This window comes from Hyla sarda, chromosome 2 (genome assembly GCF_029499605.1).
Source record: "Hyla sarda isolate aHylSar1 chromosome 2, aHylSar1.hap1, whole genome shotgun sequence".
Classification (NCBI taxonomy): domain Eukaryota; kingdom Metazoa; phylum Chordata; class Amphibia; order Anura; family Hylidae; genus Hyla; species Hyla sarda.
In genome coordinates this window covers 427,439,808-427,458,477 of record NC_079190.1, presented here as the reverse complement: position 1 = coordinate 427,458,477, position 18,670 = coordinate 427,439,808, and the positions used below count along the sequence as shown (strand labels likewise).

The 18,670-nt window shown below is 41.0% G+C and overlaps 1 protein-coding gene across 6 annotated transcripts in view; it reads left to right on the top strand.

Annotated features, from left to right (window-relative positions):
• Window positions 1-18,670, top strand: part of TAOK1 (TAO kinase 1) — a 122,662-nt gene that overhangs the window by 45,213 nt on the left and 58,779 nt on the right. For all 6 annotated transcript variants that reach the window (XM_056559022.1, XM_056559020.1, XM_056559019.1 and 3 more), the window contains exons 2-3: window positions 9,340-9,430; window positions 16,347-16,574. In XM_056559022.1, coding sequence (XP_056414997.1) covers window positions 16,443-16,574 — 132 coding nt within the window. In that variant the 5' untranslated portion in view covers window positions 9,340-9,430; window positions 16,347-16,442. The remainder of the gene's footprint in view (window positions 1-9,339; window positions 9,431-16,346; window positions 16,575-18,670) is intronic.

Below are 18,670 nucleotides of genomic sequence, written 5' to 3'. Positions count from 1 at the left end.
GATCCCGGCACAAAAAAAATCCAAACCTGCAGGAGTTTTGTTTGCTGATTACAAATCACATGTGACTTTACCAACATAAACACAATACAAATAAAGTTGTAGTGATTGGTGGTCCCAGCCATCATATCCCTGTCAATCAGAAACTCATCACCTATGACTGATGTCATTACAAAGTAGAAATGGTGACTCAAAAAAGAAGCCATTATATGGATTTTTAGGTGCAAAATTGAAAGGGTTATGCTTTTTAAAAGGTGAAGAGGAAAAAACAAAGTGCAAAAACTGAAAAATGCATGGTCCTTAAGGGGTTAAAGCTACCTGTCAATTTTTTAAAGGCTATTAGACCATGGGCAGGTATATTTTTTTACCTGAAATCTACAGCAAAATAGGTGCCACCTCCATTTGGCCAGCTACCTACCTCCTTTGACCCAATTGACCTTATTTCTGTATTCCTATATGTATTACATATAAGGCTTTGTTCACACTAGCATCATGGGTTCTGTTTTATATTGTCCATGACATAAATGATGGATCTGTTTGTGATTTGTATGTGACAGCTTTTATTAGTATTTTTATTGTACTTTTTAATAGTTTCCAATCTAATCAGAATCCTTTACATTTTTGTTGTGTGGTTGGCTTTCCTGAGCGGTGTTTACAGAGTGGCATTTGTATAAGCTTCTCTGGAATGATAAGGGTTCAGAGTATGTATTATGTGGATGCTAATCTGAGAATCTGATGAAATGGTCATGCTTCTCCCTGAAAGAACAATCCCCCCTTCTTTTGTGGCATAATAAGATGCTGACGTCAGCAAGATGTTTGCTTTAAATCAGTTACTGTTGTAAGAAAATACATAAACAGTCCTACTAATAATGTGGTATCACCGCTGTAAGTTCTCCCCATGTATGTGAGATGTACTGGATTGTTTTAGTAACACTGATTTATTTTATTCTTAAAGGACAACTGTAGTGGAATACCTATATATATTCCCATGCCCGGGCCTCAAAAATAAACAATATAAACTTATACATGCCTTCCTACAGGCCCCCGTTGGTCCGGCACAGGCCTCAAGGTCCGGCAGTGCTGACCTCCTTCCACTTCCTGGGGACAGGGATGCCGCAGAGCCGTTGGCATATCACCGGCCGCAGCGATGTCCCGCCGCGCCCTGTGATAGGCTGAGCCCACTGTCATGTAAGGAGCTCTGGCCGGCTTCTTACATGACAGTGGGCTCAGCCTATCACAGGTCGGGGCGGGACATCGCTGCGGCCGGTGATACGCCGACTGCTCTGTGGCGTCCCCAGGAAGTGGAAGGAGGTCAGCACTGCCAGTTTATTATGTTTATTTTTGAGGCCCGGGCACGGGAATATATGTGTTCCACTACAGTTGTCCTTTAAAGTAATGGTAATAGGTACAGACCTAGTTAGTGGTACTTACTTTTATTATTTTATTTGGGTAGGGTTACACGTAGCTCTCACGCAGCATATTTCACAAGCAGACACAAAGGGATACCCCGACAAACCCCTTTGTGTGCAGTAAGGTTTGGAGGCAATCCCATGCGCCAGTCACTTCTGACATCTGGCCCGCCTCTACCTTTACTGCACACACAGGGCTGCAGCAGGTTAGCCACTGTGTCTGCACGTAGCAAAATCTGCAGCGGATTTCCTGAATTTCTTTTGAAGAAGTGATCTGAAAGTTGGCTGTAGGCAACAATCTTAAAACAGACTGAAGCTTCCGGTTCTGTAGAGATCACTTCTCTGCAGCCATCTCATTATATTGACTAAGGTCAGGCATGCTGTACTTTGCTTAAACCTTAAATAAATGATTTTCTTTCCCATTCGGTACAGCGCTTTGTATGGCTCCATGCTGCACAACATCTGAAACGTTTTATGAATTCAACTTGAGAAAAAACAGACATGGTTGTACATCCGCAACATGCACCTTGATCTAATGCTTCTCAGCAATATTTATTAAACTAACAGGTCGTTGGTGTACTTTATGGTGATGAATTGCAAGCCCACTAGCCACGTCACGGCCACCTGTAAGTAGTGGGTCCCTAACATTCCTAGCATAAAATGGCACAGCACTGAGCGGAGACCACCACTGCCCCAACACCAGTGCCCACAGGAAAAATGCCTCACCACCTCACAGACAAGGCGTCGGGGCAGCAGTGGACACCAAACAGCACCGCACCAGGGAGAACAGATGTAACCGCTCACTCACCATGTGCTCCTAGTATGAGAATGGGAGACTGCCAGGAGGAATAGGGCCCTATGCAGCTTCCTGCCAATTACATAGGCCTGGGCTGAGGGGGAGGGGCAAAGTGCTGACCAAGAAAAAACAAAAAAATTAATATAGAGGGGGATAGAAAACACAATGTGAATTCAACTTGAGAAAAAGCAGACATGGTCACACATCCACAACATGCACAATGATCTAAGGCTTCTCAGCAACATTTAGTAAACTAATAGGTCGTTATGGTACTTTATGATCATGAAGTTCATGCCCTGAAACGTTTTATCACCCCCCTTTTTTTTGTGCTGTATCCAAAATGTGGTGTTTAAATGGGTTCTCTGGCATATTGCTACAATTGCTGAGAGGTAAAGACGGGGTTCACACTGTGCATGAGACGCTGCAGCCAATCACTGTCCTCAGTGATCACTTACAAGGACAAGTGAGTGTAATCGCTGATGCCAGTGATTATCTGCAGTGATATTGGGGTATCCGGAGTGGCAGCAGTACACTAGACTAGTGAAGGGATAAGTATAACTTTATTGCCATTCCATTCCCTGCTTTGGGAAAACTTTGGCTCAAGGCTGAAATGCCCCTTTAACCCTTTGGATACTTAGTTGCTTCATTTTAAACTTACCTGACCTTTTCTTTGCTATGTTTTGCCAAATATGTAAAGTCCGCATTGCCACCCCTCCCCTCCTTCTGTTTTTTTTTACGAAGTATATGTAAGTTTGCTTCTTCAGGACTAGCCACTGCACTAAAATAGATTTTGGAAGGCAGAAGCATTTCATACAAGGTTATTCATTAATACAGGGTGTGGCCGCTATTGCGACACAACTCTTACTCATTTTGGAATGAAGTCTGATTATACGAGCAATCACAGATGCAAAAATCATTTTACCTCCATCACACCTACTGTCTTGTATTATTATTATGATAATTGCAGCACTATATACAGTTCCTCATTCACCTAGTGGTTTGACCTTTATGTATAATGTTGCACTGTGGCTTTTTTGGGGGGTTGGGGGTTTTATTTTTTTAATCTACTTATTCCTACATGTCTGTCTGTACACCCTGGGGGGATTTATCACTGGCTTTTGTCTTTTATTTTCGTGTGTGTGTGTTTGTATATGTATATATGTATGTGTATAATTTTTAATTTTTATTTTATTTTATTATCTTCTGCATATGCCATTTTGCAACTTTTAAACACCTCTGTATCTTAAGTAATTTTTGTAAAACTGACTTGTTAGTTGTTTGTCACTGGTTGTGCATGCAGTGGTCAGGGATTTCTAAAGTGTGAATTTAGCAAATATACAACTCAAAGAAAAATTCACAAATCTACACGTCAATTGACATCCCATTTAATTGTGGCACATATACCGCATGTATATACAACATTGACCATTACCATGTTGTTTTTATGGAAGTTGGAGTAGGCAAGGCATGCCACCTGCTGGACATCTCCTCCTCCACTCATCCATGAAAAAAAAAAAAAATTTTTTTGTTTAGCGACAAAGTAAAAAGGAGTAATTTACCACCGTGTAGAAGGACTTTGTTCACATTGTAGTGTTTTTTCAATTCTTCTGCTTTGTTTCATAAATGAATAATATAACAATACAGGATCCGCTGCAAGCTGTACACAAGTGGCACCCAAAGGACCCAGTTGATTTTAATTAAATCGTTCCCGCTTCTGTCATGGTGCCCTTTAACACTGACCGTCAGGCAAGAAATAAACGCTTGCGCAATCAGTAGTGCTGCCATTCAGATGCATCGTTATCGGCTGCATATGCCCTGTTTAGACAGGGTGAGGTGTGTGCCATACCAATAATTTAAATGGCTGCACAAAAGATAGTCAGCCGATGAACTAGTGCTTGCTCGTTCCTTGGCTGATCACTGACCCCTTTACATTACGATTATCGGGAATGAGCAATCCTATGTACACTCATTTGCTTGTTAGGGGGCCCAAAAGGGGTACTTTGCCTCTAGACATCTTATACCCTATCAAAAGGACTGCCATAAGCATGAGTGGTGGTGGCGTGACATTGCAAGGGGCATGGTGTGACATCACGACCATGGCTGCCCGCACCAAGCGTTCTGAACATAATGTTCAGAACACCCGGTGATGCACAGAGATCGCGGGGGTCCCAGAGGCTGGACCCCCGCAATCAGACACCTTATCCCCTATCCTTTGGATAGAGGATAAGATGTTTATGGGCGGAGTTCCCCTTTAAGACAGAGGCTCTAGACAAGATATCTAAAACAGATGTGATAAGTGGTGTTGGTGGGAAATCTGTTCTAGCTAGCCATACATAGGTTAGCTGAATCCTCTGATATAGACAGGATCTGCTTATGATCTAATCTGTTTGGGGATGGACATCTCCAGGCTCTACCCCAACACCGGATATTGGGTAAATAAGGATCTGGGTATATTGCATTTCATCATACTCTTTCCTCTGTTGAATATAAGTAGAATGGCATATCGTTATGTCAGCGACATATTCCTCTTTCACCTACTAAAGAAACATCAGGGGGGAGGAGACTTATCAAAACCTGTCCAGAAGAAAAGTTGCCCATAGCAACCAATCAGCTTTCTTCTTTTATATTTAACAAGGCCTCTGCAAAATGAAAGCAGCGATCTGATTGGTTGCTATGGGCGACTTTTCCTTTGCACAGGTTTTGATAAATCTCCAGCATGGAGCTTAGGATAGCTGCCAGCTGAACAAGCAACATCTGAACTGTATGGCAAACCTGTAGGTTTATTTCGTAGAACCAGTGCTCTTTGTGACAGTTTTTGTCCAGCTGAGGGTGCATGCACACCACGTTTTTTGCTATACGGTTTCAAGTTAAAAACTGTATGGAACTGGATAGAAAACTGTATGCATGGACTTAACATTGTAAACTGTATGTCAAACACATCATCCGGTTTAGTCCGTTTTGCATCTTATACGGTTTTGTCTGTTTTTTTTTTACCTGTACCCAAAACCATAGTCTGCCACGTTTCTTGGTCCGGGCGAAAAACTGTAAGGTGTTAAGTAGGACCATTATACCCCCTCTGACTCCTGTGTCATTATACCCCCCCCCCCCCCCCCGATGCCCCTGGTCATTATACCCCTCCTCTGATGCCCCCCGTGTCATGATATTTCAGCCCAACCCCCTCTCCTGTACAACATTATGACCAAACCTCTCCTCCTCTCTGATCCCCTGATACCTGTACTCTGCCCCCATGTGCCCTCCGGCAGACTCAGGGGCTCGGCGGTCATTGTTGTTACTGGACCGCATCTTCGCTCCGGACGGAGGTGCGCACGATGAGTGACGACATCACACGTGCCTACGCTGGGGCGCTGTTGTCCTGCGCGGCTCAGTATAGGCTGCAGCGCCCAGCTGCAGACTATAGGAATTTAGTTACAAGGCAAAACCGATTGCCCCATTTATATGTGAATTCCTCAGGCATTTGGCATTCAGGCTGAATGCTTGAAGAGTTTACCTGCCCAGCACCTAGAACTGCATGTCCCGGGCGTCGGGCGATACCATTTCCACAGTGACTCACTGTCACTGAGGCTGCTGCGGGATTTATGGGACTCGCGCCTGACCGCAGCAGCCTCCTGGCTGCGGACAACGAATCGGGCGATTATTTGATAATTGGATTTGTCGACAATGAATCCCGTTATCAAATTAAATAGATTTTATTGATTAATCGTTGCAGCTGTAGACCCCAGTGCTCTCTGCTGACACCTCTCTCCATGTCAGAAACTGTCCAGAGTAGGAGCAAATCCCCATAGCAAACCAATCCTGCTCCGAACAGTTCCTGACATGGACAGAGGTGTCAGCAGTGAGCACTTTGGTCAGACTTGAAAGATATACACAACTTCCTCTGGAACATACAGCAGCCGATAAGTACTGGAAGGATTATGATTTTTAAATAGAAGAAATTTACAAATCTGTTTAACTTTCTGGCTCCAGTTGATTTAAACCGGAGTACCCCTTTAAAGTATATTGTACACCTGAAAATTTTTCATATGACCGAAATACCGGTCTTGGCCTTATATTCATTAGTACCTCATGCACACGTGTGTAGTTTAATAAAATATATAGTTTGTTTATATGTACAATGCCTCTCTAGACACCTCACATATAACAAGAGATCAGTTGGATTAGGAAATTCATGAACTGTATTGCATTGGGAATTCATTAAATATTGAGCATATTTCCTCTCAAAAGTTTTGTCAGATGGTGAAAAATAATTGTAAGATCATAACTACAAAGTATATAAAACAAGATAAATACATGTCCTCATCATTTATTCAGGAGATGGGTATAAGACTTCTGGACCCTCAATTCTCCACCAGAATTATTTCTAAATTAATTCTAGAAGTAGATTCACATAATGTGTGTTTGGTGCTGTTGAAGTTTATTCATATTTATCCATCCCCCCCCCCCCCCCCCCCCCCCTAACAAACCCCTAGAGCTCTTGAATTTTGGTTGGCACATCTAAAAGCAGCGGTACTGTGTTTGGTTGATATGCCAGTGCGCAGAGGCTGAAAATGGTTCTGCAACATGTTCATTAATGTCTAAATAGGGTTTTATTTTATTTTATGGGGCATGATACTCTAGTATAAGCCGAGTTTTTCAGGCCTTAAGCGTGGAGAAGAGGAACCCCGCTGCGGCTGAAAATGGACAGCCGCAACGACTAATCCTCCCCACCGGACGGTCCCTGCAGCATAGATGGCCTGGGCCAGCTCACCCTAACTTCCCGCTGAGGGAAGGAGAGTACAAAACAAAGGGGGGTGGGGGGGCTGGATGATGACGAAGGCTGCAGTGGTCTTCAACCTGCGGACCTTCAGAGGTTTCAAAACTACAACACCCAGCATACTGGGAGTTGTAGTTTTGCAACATCTGGAGGTCCGCAGGTTGAAGACCACTGATGAAGGGATTGACAGGCGGTGATGATGAAGGGGGGGGTGGGGGATGATGGGGTCTGGACGATTACATGGGGGGATGATGGTATTTGCCACCCTAGGCTTATAGTCGAGTCAATAACTTCCTGGGTTTTTTGGGTAAAATTAGGGGCGTCGGCTTATACTCGAGTATATATGGTACATCTGGTCAGACCTTGTGCCTGTTTTATAACACTTGGTAACACGAGAGACATCTTTAGCATTATTATGGGCCATGCATCATTTTTATAGCGGCTTCTGTACTCTTATCTAAGGGCAGCCCAGGATAGTGGGGAAGACAGTCTTTTTATGAATTCAATATTTTCCTGTATAAAGCAGTGCAACTTCTGCTGAGACTGGTACTGTCCTTGGATAGTATTGATGTGGCAGGGCTGCTGTATTAATACAGTGTCATGACAACTATGAAATTTTTTTTTAAGTACCATAACCTTTCCCTATCAGTGTATTAATAGATCTGCACAATTCTTTACTTCATTAACAAAAATTCTAGAATCTTGAGCAGGAAAACAATTGTTTGGGATCTTTCCGAGATCATCTAATGTACATTGAAATTATAAGTTCTTATATTGACTTATTCTTTTATATATTTTTTTAAATTTTTTTTTATTCCAAATGCAAGTTTATTAAGGTAGTATCACATTACACGTAAAACAAGGGCCCAAAGAGCCCACAAAAAACAATGTACAGTATACAGAGTAATTATGGAAACGGTCCACAACAAGGACCTAAGTGGGTTAGACAACCAACAATATAACGTAACAGTGAGTCTGCTCCAGTGAGGAACAGAACAGGCAGCATATAGAATCATAGAAAATAGGCCAAAGCAGAAGGATAGTAGCAGAAAAAACGAATAGAAGGGAAGGAGCAGAAAGGGAGGAAAAGGAAGAAAACCGCAAGTAAAGAAGGAAGGGGGGCAGGGAGGGGAGGCTGCAGGGGTGCAGGAGCGGGGGGAAGGCCATATCGCATAGTCGCCAGAGCAGGACATATATTGATTTATTCTGTATAAAAAGTTGAGTGACCTTTTACATTTTTTTTTTTGCTTTGTAGACTTATACTGTACAGAGCTCACACATCCTCGCGTCCTCTGCTGGCCCAGTGTCTGCACGTAGCATGTAATGATTTGCATTATGGTATTTGCAGTCTTTATTTTGAGTACTTTGCAGGAAACTCTAAGGCCATGTTTAGGCTCCTTTCACACTATAGTGTTTCTCTGTTTTAAAGACCCGTTAAAATGTCCCTTTTAGTAAACGCTTAAAGGAGTACTCCGGCGCGCACCTTTTTCATTTTATCCCGTCCGGGCTGCAAAATAAATGAAAGCAAACTTTCTCTTACCTGCCAACGAGCCCCCGGAGCTCCGGTATACTCCGATACAGGTGTTCGGTCCCTGGGCTGTATTCTTCTTACTTCCTGTTAGCCTGGCACATCACACGGAGCCTATCACCGGCCGCAGCGATGTCCCGCCTCTGCCGGTGATAGGCTGAAGCTCCGTGTGACGTGCCGGGCTAACAGGAAGTAAGAAGAATACAGCCCGGGGACCGAACACCTGTATCGGAGTGTACCGGAGCGCCGGGGGCTCGTTGGCAGGTAAGAGGCAGTGTGTTTTCTTTTATTTTGCAGCCCAGACGGGATAAAAGGAAAAAAGTGCGCACCGGAGTACTCCTTTAAAAGCGGCCGTTAAAAAATCCCATTCAAGTGTATGGGATTTTTTGGATTGTCCATTCTCACCCGTTATAGCCCGTTATTACTAACTGACGTTATTTGTGACGAGAGAAAAATTAGTGCATGTGACATTTCTCTCTCGTCAAAATAAAGTCTGTTAGTTATAACGGGCTATAATGGGTGAGAACGGATAATCAAAAAATCCCATAGGCTTGAATGGGATCTTTTAACTACCGTTTTTAAGGGTTTTCTTAACGGAACTTTGGAACGGGTCTTTGTAGAATTGTATATTTTGGCCAATAAATATTGCAGATCTCTACATGTTTCCATGCGGTGTGATCCCCACTGTCAAGTTTCACATTTATTCATATTGATAAACAGCAGGATTGTGAATGCAAAATGTTACTATCGACCCGTTTAGGATTAGTAATGTGATGTAATGTGCACTTGAATTTTTGAATCTCTACTATTATGATAATGTTTATACTTTTGTTTACAGACATCGTGGGAAGTGGCTTCAAGAAAAATCTAACCTGGATTATTCCTGTTTCGGTCTGATTTGGTTACAGGAAAGCTGATGCCTCTCGTCGGTGAGTTTTGCGGTCTTTACCAACCTTTACACGAGGCTTTATTTTAATTATGTTGGTCTATAAAATGGGTTATATTAACAGTTTGCGTTTTGACAGTTTTTTCATTTTATTGTAATTTTGTTTCTCTATGGTCACTTCATATTTAAGATACTTTTGTGATATGCCTAAGGAGAAACATTAGTAACTAACTTGCTTTGTTCTATCACCCTAGCTTTCCTTAATGTTCTCTTAGGGACTTGGTGTTTTTTTTATTTTTTACATCAAAAGGTCAAGAGGCAGAGTACGCCGCATGATAAATCTCTTCCAAAAGGTACGTTCACACATGCGTGTATTTGCTGCAGATCTGCTGCAGATTTGCTGTAACTGATTATGCTACCTGTTGAAGTCAATGTGCAGCAAAATCTGCAGCAAAAAAAAAACGCACGTGAGAACGTACCTTAAGGGTGTATTCACACGGGCGTATTTGTCAGCTGCAGATCCGCTGACAAATACGCCCGTGAGAATGCACCCTAAGTGTTGTTTTTTTTTTAGTTCCCTACCCTTCAAAAAAAAAACAAGAGCATGTTCTGGAAATGACATTTTCTGGTGCCTTTCTCATAGTCTTCTGTATAAGAAAACTGAAAAAAAAAAAGCTTGAACAAATTATACTAATTGTAACATGAAATCAATGCTACAATGTTTGTTTTTTAATATATTTTTATTTTATTTTTTTAATAAAGCTGGCATTATAACATGCAATTTTTCTTGCATATTAAAGTGACAGGAAAAAAGACTGTGATGAGGTCTTATAACTATTGTGGGAAATTAGCTCCATATTAAGACTCAAGTAGAGGCAAAATAGTAGGAATTTACATTTAAACAGAGCTTCTCCTGATTTTACTGTCCTGTGACTTGACTTAATCACAACATGCTCACTCATAGCTACAAAAATGAATCCTGCTTGTTAAACACCAACTATAAAGATCTCTTCCCTTTCTATACAGGTGGTTTACTGCCAGCCACCCAACAAAGTAGACAAATGTGTTACTGACACACGTTAAAGTGTCCCCTTTTTGAGGCTGCAAACTTCCAGATTCTAACTCTCAGAAAGCCGAACTTGAAGACTGTTTCTCATCTAGTTTGCCCTGTGATGAACTGTCTTCAGCACCTATGCTGATCTGGGCTAGTCTAAAAAACTGGGCAGGGGGACCTTGAAGGGAATGAAAGGACCCACTACCAAACCTGCCTTTTAGTCTATAAAAATCCAGGCTCAATTAAAAGACTTATCAAAGTTCCAAGGAGGACAAGTCTCTGCAGGGATTTAACTATTTCTTTCCTCCTATGAGATATGCACTTCCTGAAAGCTGGTATCCACATGTGACAGATACTTTAGGGTATATAACCATCCCCAACGGCCACAGTCTCACACTATGTATTAAAAAAACAAAAACACTGGAATTCTGACCAGTAAGTGATATAGCTAAGGCTAAATTCGCACTTGGTGGGCAAGATTTTACCTGCTGATATGCACATGTTCATTCTGTTGTGGGGGTTTTGCAGATCTTTTTTGCAGATGTCACTATTTTAGTGTAATAGAGATTACATCTGCATTAATGCCATAGATAAATTGTTATAGATTTGCACCAGGCCAAATGAATAACAGCCGTATTACATGTTTTTTTTTTTTTTTTTTTTGGTTAGTCATTTGCCCTTCATTTTGATTCCTACAACCAGTTATATATTTTATAATAAAATAACAAAATAGGGTTCATTTTTTTTTTTTTTTTATATATATATAATTATCTACCACAAATAAATATGTATACTTTTTTTTAAATCTTTTCCTCATACAAGGAGATTGCGAGTCAGGTTAAACCTCTGTGTACACCCTGCAGAGGAAGAAAATACACTGTTAAGAAAAGCTTTTGTTTAGAAGTGAAAATTCTCCTTGGGACATCTGTGCTCAATAAGCTTAGAGTATCTAATTGTTTGGAAAATTGTAAAAATAGCTGTTTTTTGTTCCCATACTTCTAAAGGTAGCATTTAATTTAAAGTTTATTACAAGGGTCAAAAAGAGTATACCGTAGTTTGTGGTGTATTATCCCCTCATTTCACACTGTTCCTGCCGTCATCAACAATTTTAATATAATGTAGATAATACAATTTATTTGTAATATACACTGGTTAATTTTTTTTAAATAAATTTTTGGGTGTAAAAATGCTGTCCCTGTAGCTATTGCCTGTATGTGTCTGTGTGGAGACCAAATACAGAAAGTGAGGAAAAGACCAGCAGGGCTCTGTGCAGACTCCTGGTTTTTCAATCATCCTGCCGTGTGAGCCCGGGAGCATGTCACAGAGCCTCACTGCCCTGCTTGTTCTCAGTGCGCACGGAGCCCTATATATGTGTATGTGTGTGTGTGTTTTTTGTTTTTTTTTCTTCATAACATGTATGGATGACAAGGCAAGAGAGCACAATAGTGGAATCTCTGAGAAATAGAATGGAAAACATGGTCTGGTCAGATCTGAATTGCTGTTGAACTATGCTGATAGGAGGGTTAGAATTTGGAGGAAGCACCATAAATTAATGAACCTTTCCCATCTGATATTAAAGATTTAGGCTGCAGAGGGTGGCATTATGTTGTGGGGAATGTTTTCTTGGCATACTTTGGATCCTTGGATATCTTTGGATGGGTCATTTGGTCAGGAAGCATTGTAGCCAACCAATTTTATCTGTTCAAAGAGCTGTTTTCAGTATGACAGAAAAACCCTGTCCCAGCAGGACTGTTATGTCTATGGCATATAGAAAGGGCTGTTCGAGGCAGATCAGTATGCCCATCCAATGTGCTACAACTGTGTGTAATGATCCTGTCTGCATGGACTAATATTCCATATTCCTGCAGAATTAATTCACCATCTTATAGAATCTATACTTTGATGAATTGCTGCAGTTCTGAAGACCAAAAGAGGTCCAACATGGTGCTGGATAGGTGTCTCTAATAAAGTGTCCGTTCTATGATTTCTTGTGCAAGTTGTGAAATAGTACTGTGGAGCAGTGGGAACCACATGTCGTGAAGGAAAATACTTTCATACAGCACTAAATTGCCTGTGAATGTTTAACCCCTTAAGGACACAGCCCATTTTGGCTTTAAAGGGGTACTCCGGTGGAAAACTTTTTAAAGGACTTTTTACACAGGCTTGTAGTGTGGGTGATCCTGATTAAAACGCTTCTTACCTGGTTAAAAATGGTTCAGCGCTTCTTCAGATATCTATATCTTTAGTTTTCTGTTATTCCCTGGCTTGGGACTCAGTGGGAGGTGTTATCATCTCAGACTCGGCCACACGTCATTCTAGCTGGGCGGAGCTGCCGCCCGGCTCATGAATATTCATGAACTTATCCTCGTAGTCTAACTCCTTTTTCTAGGTCTGGTGGGGAGGGCCGCGAGGATAAGGTCATGAATATTCATGAGCCGGGCGGCAGCTCCGCCCAGCTAGAATGACGTGTGGCCGAGTCTGAGATGATAACACCTCCCACTGAGTCCCAAGCCAGGGAATAACAGAAAACTAAAGATATAGATATCTTAAGAAGCGCTGAACCATTTTTAACCAGGTAAGGAGCGTTTTAATCAGGATCACCCGCACTACAAGCCTGATTCTGATGACAGATTTCCTTTAAGTAAAATGGGAAGGGGGGGGGGATTTTTTTTTCCTTTTTTTTTTTCTTTTTTTACTTTTTATGTCCACATAGAGGATTAGCCATAGCAATCACTAAATTGCTATTATTGATCACTGCTATGCTGCTAGAAGAAGACCCCGGGAGAGCAGCGGAGGCAGGTGAGGGGACCTCCATATGCCTTCTTGAGGGGATAATGGCACACATCAGCACAATAGCAGCTGGGACCTGTTGCAATTTAAACAAGTGCAGCTCCTGCTCTCACTTCATGTATAGGACATAAACGTATGTCCTGGTGCATTAAGTACCAGCGCACCAATATGTAGATTTACGTCCAGTGGGGGAGATTTACCAAAACCTGTGTAGAGGAAGAGCGGTGCAGTTGCCCATAACAACCAGATCGCTTCTTTTATTTTTTACAGGCCTCTTTCAAAATGAAAGAAGTGCTCTGATTGGTTGCCATAGACATCTGCCCCACACTTCCTTTACACAGGATTGGATAAATCTCCCCCATTGTCCTAAATTATGGGGCCCATGGATTATAGATAAATATAGCAATGTTCTTTGGGGCGTTGTGCATGGACCCTTTACTGTTGAATGTTTTCCAAAAATATAATCCAACGCTTAGAGAAGAGGAATGCATCCTAAAGAGTGTGTAATGGAAATACTCAGTTCTTCTCCTCGAATAACTGCATCAGCCCTTCAGTGTGTGGACAGGCTTTTACTACAGAGTGAGAGAGCTTTGTAGAATCCAGTAGCCTTTTTTGTTTTTTGGTCTCCGGCTCACACTCTACTCTTCCTCCCCATCTCTCTTTAGCTTGTGAGAGGTCATATAGAGGTTTCTCTTCACCAGTGATGTGTACAGATAACCACTGTCTATACACTTCCCATATAGAGTGTAGATGTGGCTTGCCAGTGTAATTTGTGTACAAATCAATGACCCCGTGTGCAGGAACATGATATAAATATGTGCCTCTTTAGGGGGGGTGAAGCCTCTCACAATCCCTCATCAGCAGATGTAGGGTGTGATGCATTGTGGGATTCAAACAGTTGATTTCTAACAATGTTCTTTTTGTAAGACTCTGATGCTCCTCAAAAGATGGAACAGCATGACATCACCGGCACAGCTCATCCAAATAACATTCCTTCAGTAGCATGGCGACTTCCCCTCGGCTTCTTCCTCACTTGCCTGTTAGATAATCGTAGCCTTTAGAAATGCATTGTTTTCTTGCATATATTATGAAGAGGTAGTTTTCTGTGTCTGATTTTAAAGTGACCAGAATATAAATTATATTGCCACAAGTTAAAAATCTAACATTTTAACAACATATTTGTATTACTTTTACTTCTCATTCCAGTTTTACGAAAAAATGTACAAAACAACTGCTCTGCCTTGCAAAGCTGATGTAGAATTTTTGTCTTGATTTAATACATCTCATACTGTTAATAAGCCTTTGATCTGTTAGGGCATGTAAGATGATAGAGTAGTGTTCCCCAATCTTTGGCTCTCCAGTGTTTGCAAAACTACAATTACCAGCATGCTCTGACACTGAAGGCTGGGAGTTGTAGTTTTGCAGCTGTTTGGGAACACTGGCATAGAGTGTAGTCCTCAACTTAGGACTTCCCTATAGGAGTGAGAATAGAGTTCAGTTCTGTGCTTAGTGTCCATCATATAACATTTCCCCACAAGTAGCTGGACCTACAGCGCATGGACTACAATTAATTGCCACAGCTGCATCCTATGTTCATAATGTTCAATGCACTTGAGTCCTGCAAAATATTAAGAAAAAAGAAAAACACTAACCTTGGGAAATGGACTGAACTTAGGCACTAGACTATATTACATCCATTGAAGCCAGTAAATCTGGTACAGGCACACCATGGTAAGTATCCACATACACCCCCCCTTCCTTTTTGCAGAGGCTCGTTGTGTCTGGTAATGTACCTCCTCCTATCATGTCATTTTTCTCATGATCTTATAGGTGGATCATATAGGTGGGTTGACCTTGGCAGAACTCTTGAGTATTAACAAGCATCAGATAGCCATGTGTTAAAGGGATTTTCCAATCTTTTAAAGATTTTGTGCAAATTGTTTACCAGCAGTAAGACTAAATATTTACTAATGAACTGTTTTAAAGCTGAAATGCTCCTATAAGCCAGTTTCACACTACTGATTAAAGGGGTACTCCGGTGGAAAACTTTTTTTAAATCAACTGGTGCCAGAAAGTGAAACAGATTTGTAAATTACTTCTATTAAAAATTATTAATCCTTCCAGTACATATCAGCTGCTGTATACTACAGAGGAATTTCTTTTCTTTTTGGACTTATTTTCTGTCACGACCACAGTGCTCTCTGCTGACACCTTTCTGTATATGTCAGGAACTATCCAGAATAGGAGCAAATCCCCATAGCAAATATTTGCTGCTCTGGACAGTTCCCAAAATGGACAGAGGTGTCAGCAGAGAGCACTGTGGTCATGACAGAAAAGAAATCCCAAAAGAAAATAATTTACTCTGTACTATACAGCCGCTAATAAGTACTGGAAGGATTAAGATTTTTTTTTATAGAAGTCATTTACAAATCTGTTTAACTTTCTGGCACCAGTTGATTTTAAAAAAAAAAGAGCTTTTTCCACCGAAATACCCCTTTAAGTGATGACCTGTGCACTTAACACATGGTGTTCTCCTCCCCACCTGTAGTATGGGACGACACGTGAGTCTTGTTTCTAATGCTTCTTGGCTCCCCTCCTTCCATGTCTCTGGAAGGATTGGGTTTCTCATGCTGAGCAGTTTCTCAGTAGAAGAGCTGTGTGGAAACAGTCCGTAATTACATCAATATCTTCTATGGAGGGAATGTCTGAAAGGAACCATGGGAGCTTTAGTACTTTGACATGGTATTCCCTTCCACAGTAAGCCTCTAAACTAAAAATAATAAAAAAAATAACTTCTACAGCATTCCAACATACATATAGGTTATTTTCGCTTTGTTTTTTTTTAGTTTTTTTTTTGTATATTTCATTTATTTATTTAATTTATTTATTTTTTAACTCTGTCTCCTTATGGAGCAGAACTTGTCTGGATATTCAAATGAGATTAAAATTTGTTTTGTTTTAGAGATGAAGATGTAGATTTTGTCTGCTTTTTGCCAAGTACTGTATGTATCAATTGTTGGTCAATGGTGAAGCTTCGCAATTAACACACACTGTTGGGCAGGTAATTCTGCTTTCAGCATTTACTAAATTTTATGCAACTTTTTTTCTTTTTCAGTTCCCCATGTTAAAGAAGCCACGTTCACACAGATGAGCCAAGAGCAGTGGCAGCAGTGTAATCCTAGATAGTCAGACGGCAGACTGCTCAAGCAGGATGCCGTCAACAAGTCGAGCTGGAAGCCTGAAAGACCCAGAGATTGCGGAGCTCTTCTTTAGAGATGACCCAGAAAAGCTTTTTACCGACCTCCGAGAAATTGGTCATGGAAGTTTCGGAGCTGTTTATTTTGTAAGTATTTAAATAAAAAAATAAAAAAAAGTAATTTCAAAACTCTAAAGACTAGTTCGGTGCTAAAAGAAGGGTTTACGGTTGATGTGTGTGGTGTTGTAGTATATGTACATAGTATGTGCAGTTTATTGCAGTATGTATTTGACGAATTCATACTTTAAACTACTCTTCAGTGCTTATTGTGCATTAACTTATCATTTCATTATCTGTTATGTACTTAGCAACTAATGAAAAAAAAGCTTTTTAAAAAAAATCTATGCTAAGTACATCAGAAGGTAAATAGTATAAATCAAGACAATATAAATTATGAACCAGCTATACTATATTGCACCTGAGATAATTAAGATGTATAGTGGAAGCTCCGCTGATTTCATTTGACTGCTACGTATTACGTGCAATCACCCTCACAAATGTTCCTTTATGAGCAGAAAGTCCTCTGTCCTCGGGGCATCTGCAGTCTAACAGCGGTTATTCACAGAGGAGAGTAGAAGTTAAAGCACTAGCCATGCTGTACAATATTTCCGGGGCAACACCCCCCATGCTTATAAAAGGGGACACAGCTCGTAAATACGCGGCCTTGTACGGATTGTGGTTGGACTTCTACTTCCTGTCATGAGACTTCATATGCCCCTGCGAGGACGGAGGACTTTCTGCTACTTCCACACTGGATGATTGATTTTTATAGACCACGCATGATTTGTGAATTTCTATATTGAAGTCAAACATAGTTTATCCACCATAAGGTGATTTTAGTACGTACCTGGCAGACAGTAATGGACATGCTTAGGAAGGATCTGCACTTGTCTTGGGGCTAAATGGCTATGTTGTGAGATTACCATAACACTGTGGCTAGCTTTTTGTGAACTGGTATTTCCTGTGTGAGTTTTTCTTTTTTGACTACAAATCCCATAATTCCATTCTCCTCCCTCCCACACATCGGCCACCCCAACCATTGAAACATAAATGAGCTGCATCCATTCAAAAGACCTTTGGTTTTCAATCAGGGTGCCTACACCTGTTGCATTAGTTGCAGATTGATCTTTCTCCCGCCCAACGATCGCTCCACCCATTGAAGCAGACAGGCTCCCTGTCATCAGCTGACTAGTGAGTCAGGTCTCGGCCGCATTGCAACCTGGGAAAAATCTGAGACAACGGTCATTTTGTATGATGTTAAAAATAAATATTGTAGTGAAAATCACAGAAGAATTGTGAGGTACAGACACTATATTATGAACTACACTAACTTTACAGGCCCTGTAGCATAGTCAAATAAAAAAAAATCCTGGAATACCCCTTTAAGATAAAAAAAAAAAAACACAGCATTTCAGAAACTAACTCTGCTTTAAATGGAGCTATGCCAGCAACATAATTTATCGCCTATCTACAGAATAAGTGTTGCATTTTTATACATGGCTGTCCAAGTGCTGGAATTAAAAGCAATCGCCAAAACTATGGTCCTGATTCTAGTTACAAATGTTGTTATTGTACCCTCTGCTGTTCTCAGACCGTCCATCTAATGTGTCCATTGCTGGTGGTCATGTGGTCAATTGCTTGTTCCTAGTGCCTGGATGTTGTTGGACACTGGCAGTGTAGTTATCTTCACATTTCAGGTCAGCTGATAAGAATCTCTGGTTTCTTTACTCCTATCAGCAGCACATATAGTGGGGACTGATACGACAGGTGCAACTTTCAATAAGTACCGTAAGTCATACTGAAGATGGACTCCTTAAACTCCACTCCTTGTGCTACAGCTTGTCTCTTCTAATATAAGTATAGCTTTCTGCAGTTTGCGGACATAGATCTAGATAGATACACCGCTTTCATGAATTGATGTCTAAATTTTCCCCGAAATAGAATTTTTCCACTTACAAATCAAACACTTTGCTCAGTCATTGTTTCATAAAACTACAGCCTTCTTCCCTACTGTATATGAATGCTTATGCTGTTCTAATGCAATATCTCTTCCATCCCCCCCCCCCCCCCCAATATATGCCTAAATGGCAAGAATATCTAGGTATGCCCTTATTGACGACTTCTCTGGACTTAAGGCTGCCATGACTTCACCTTCTATGACTTAGAGATAAACAATGCATAAT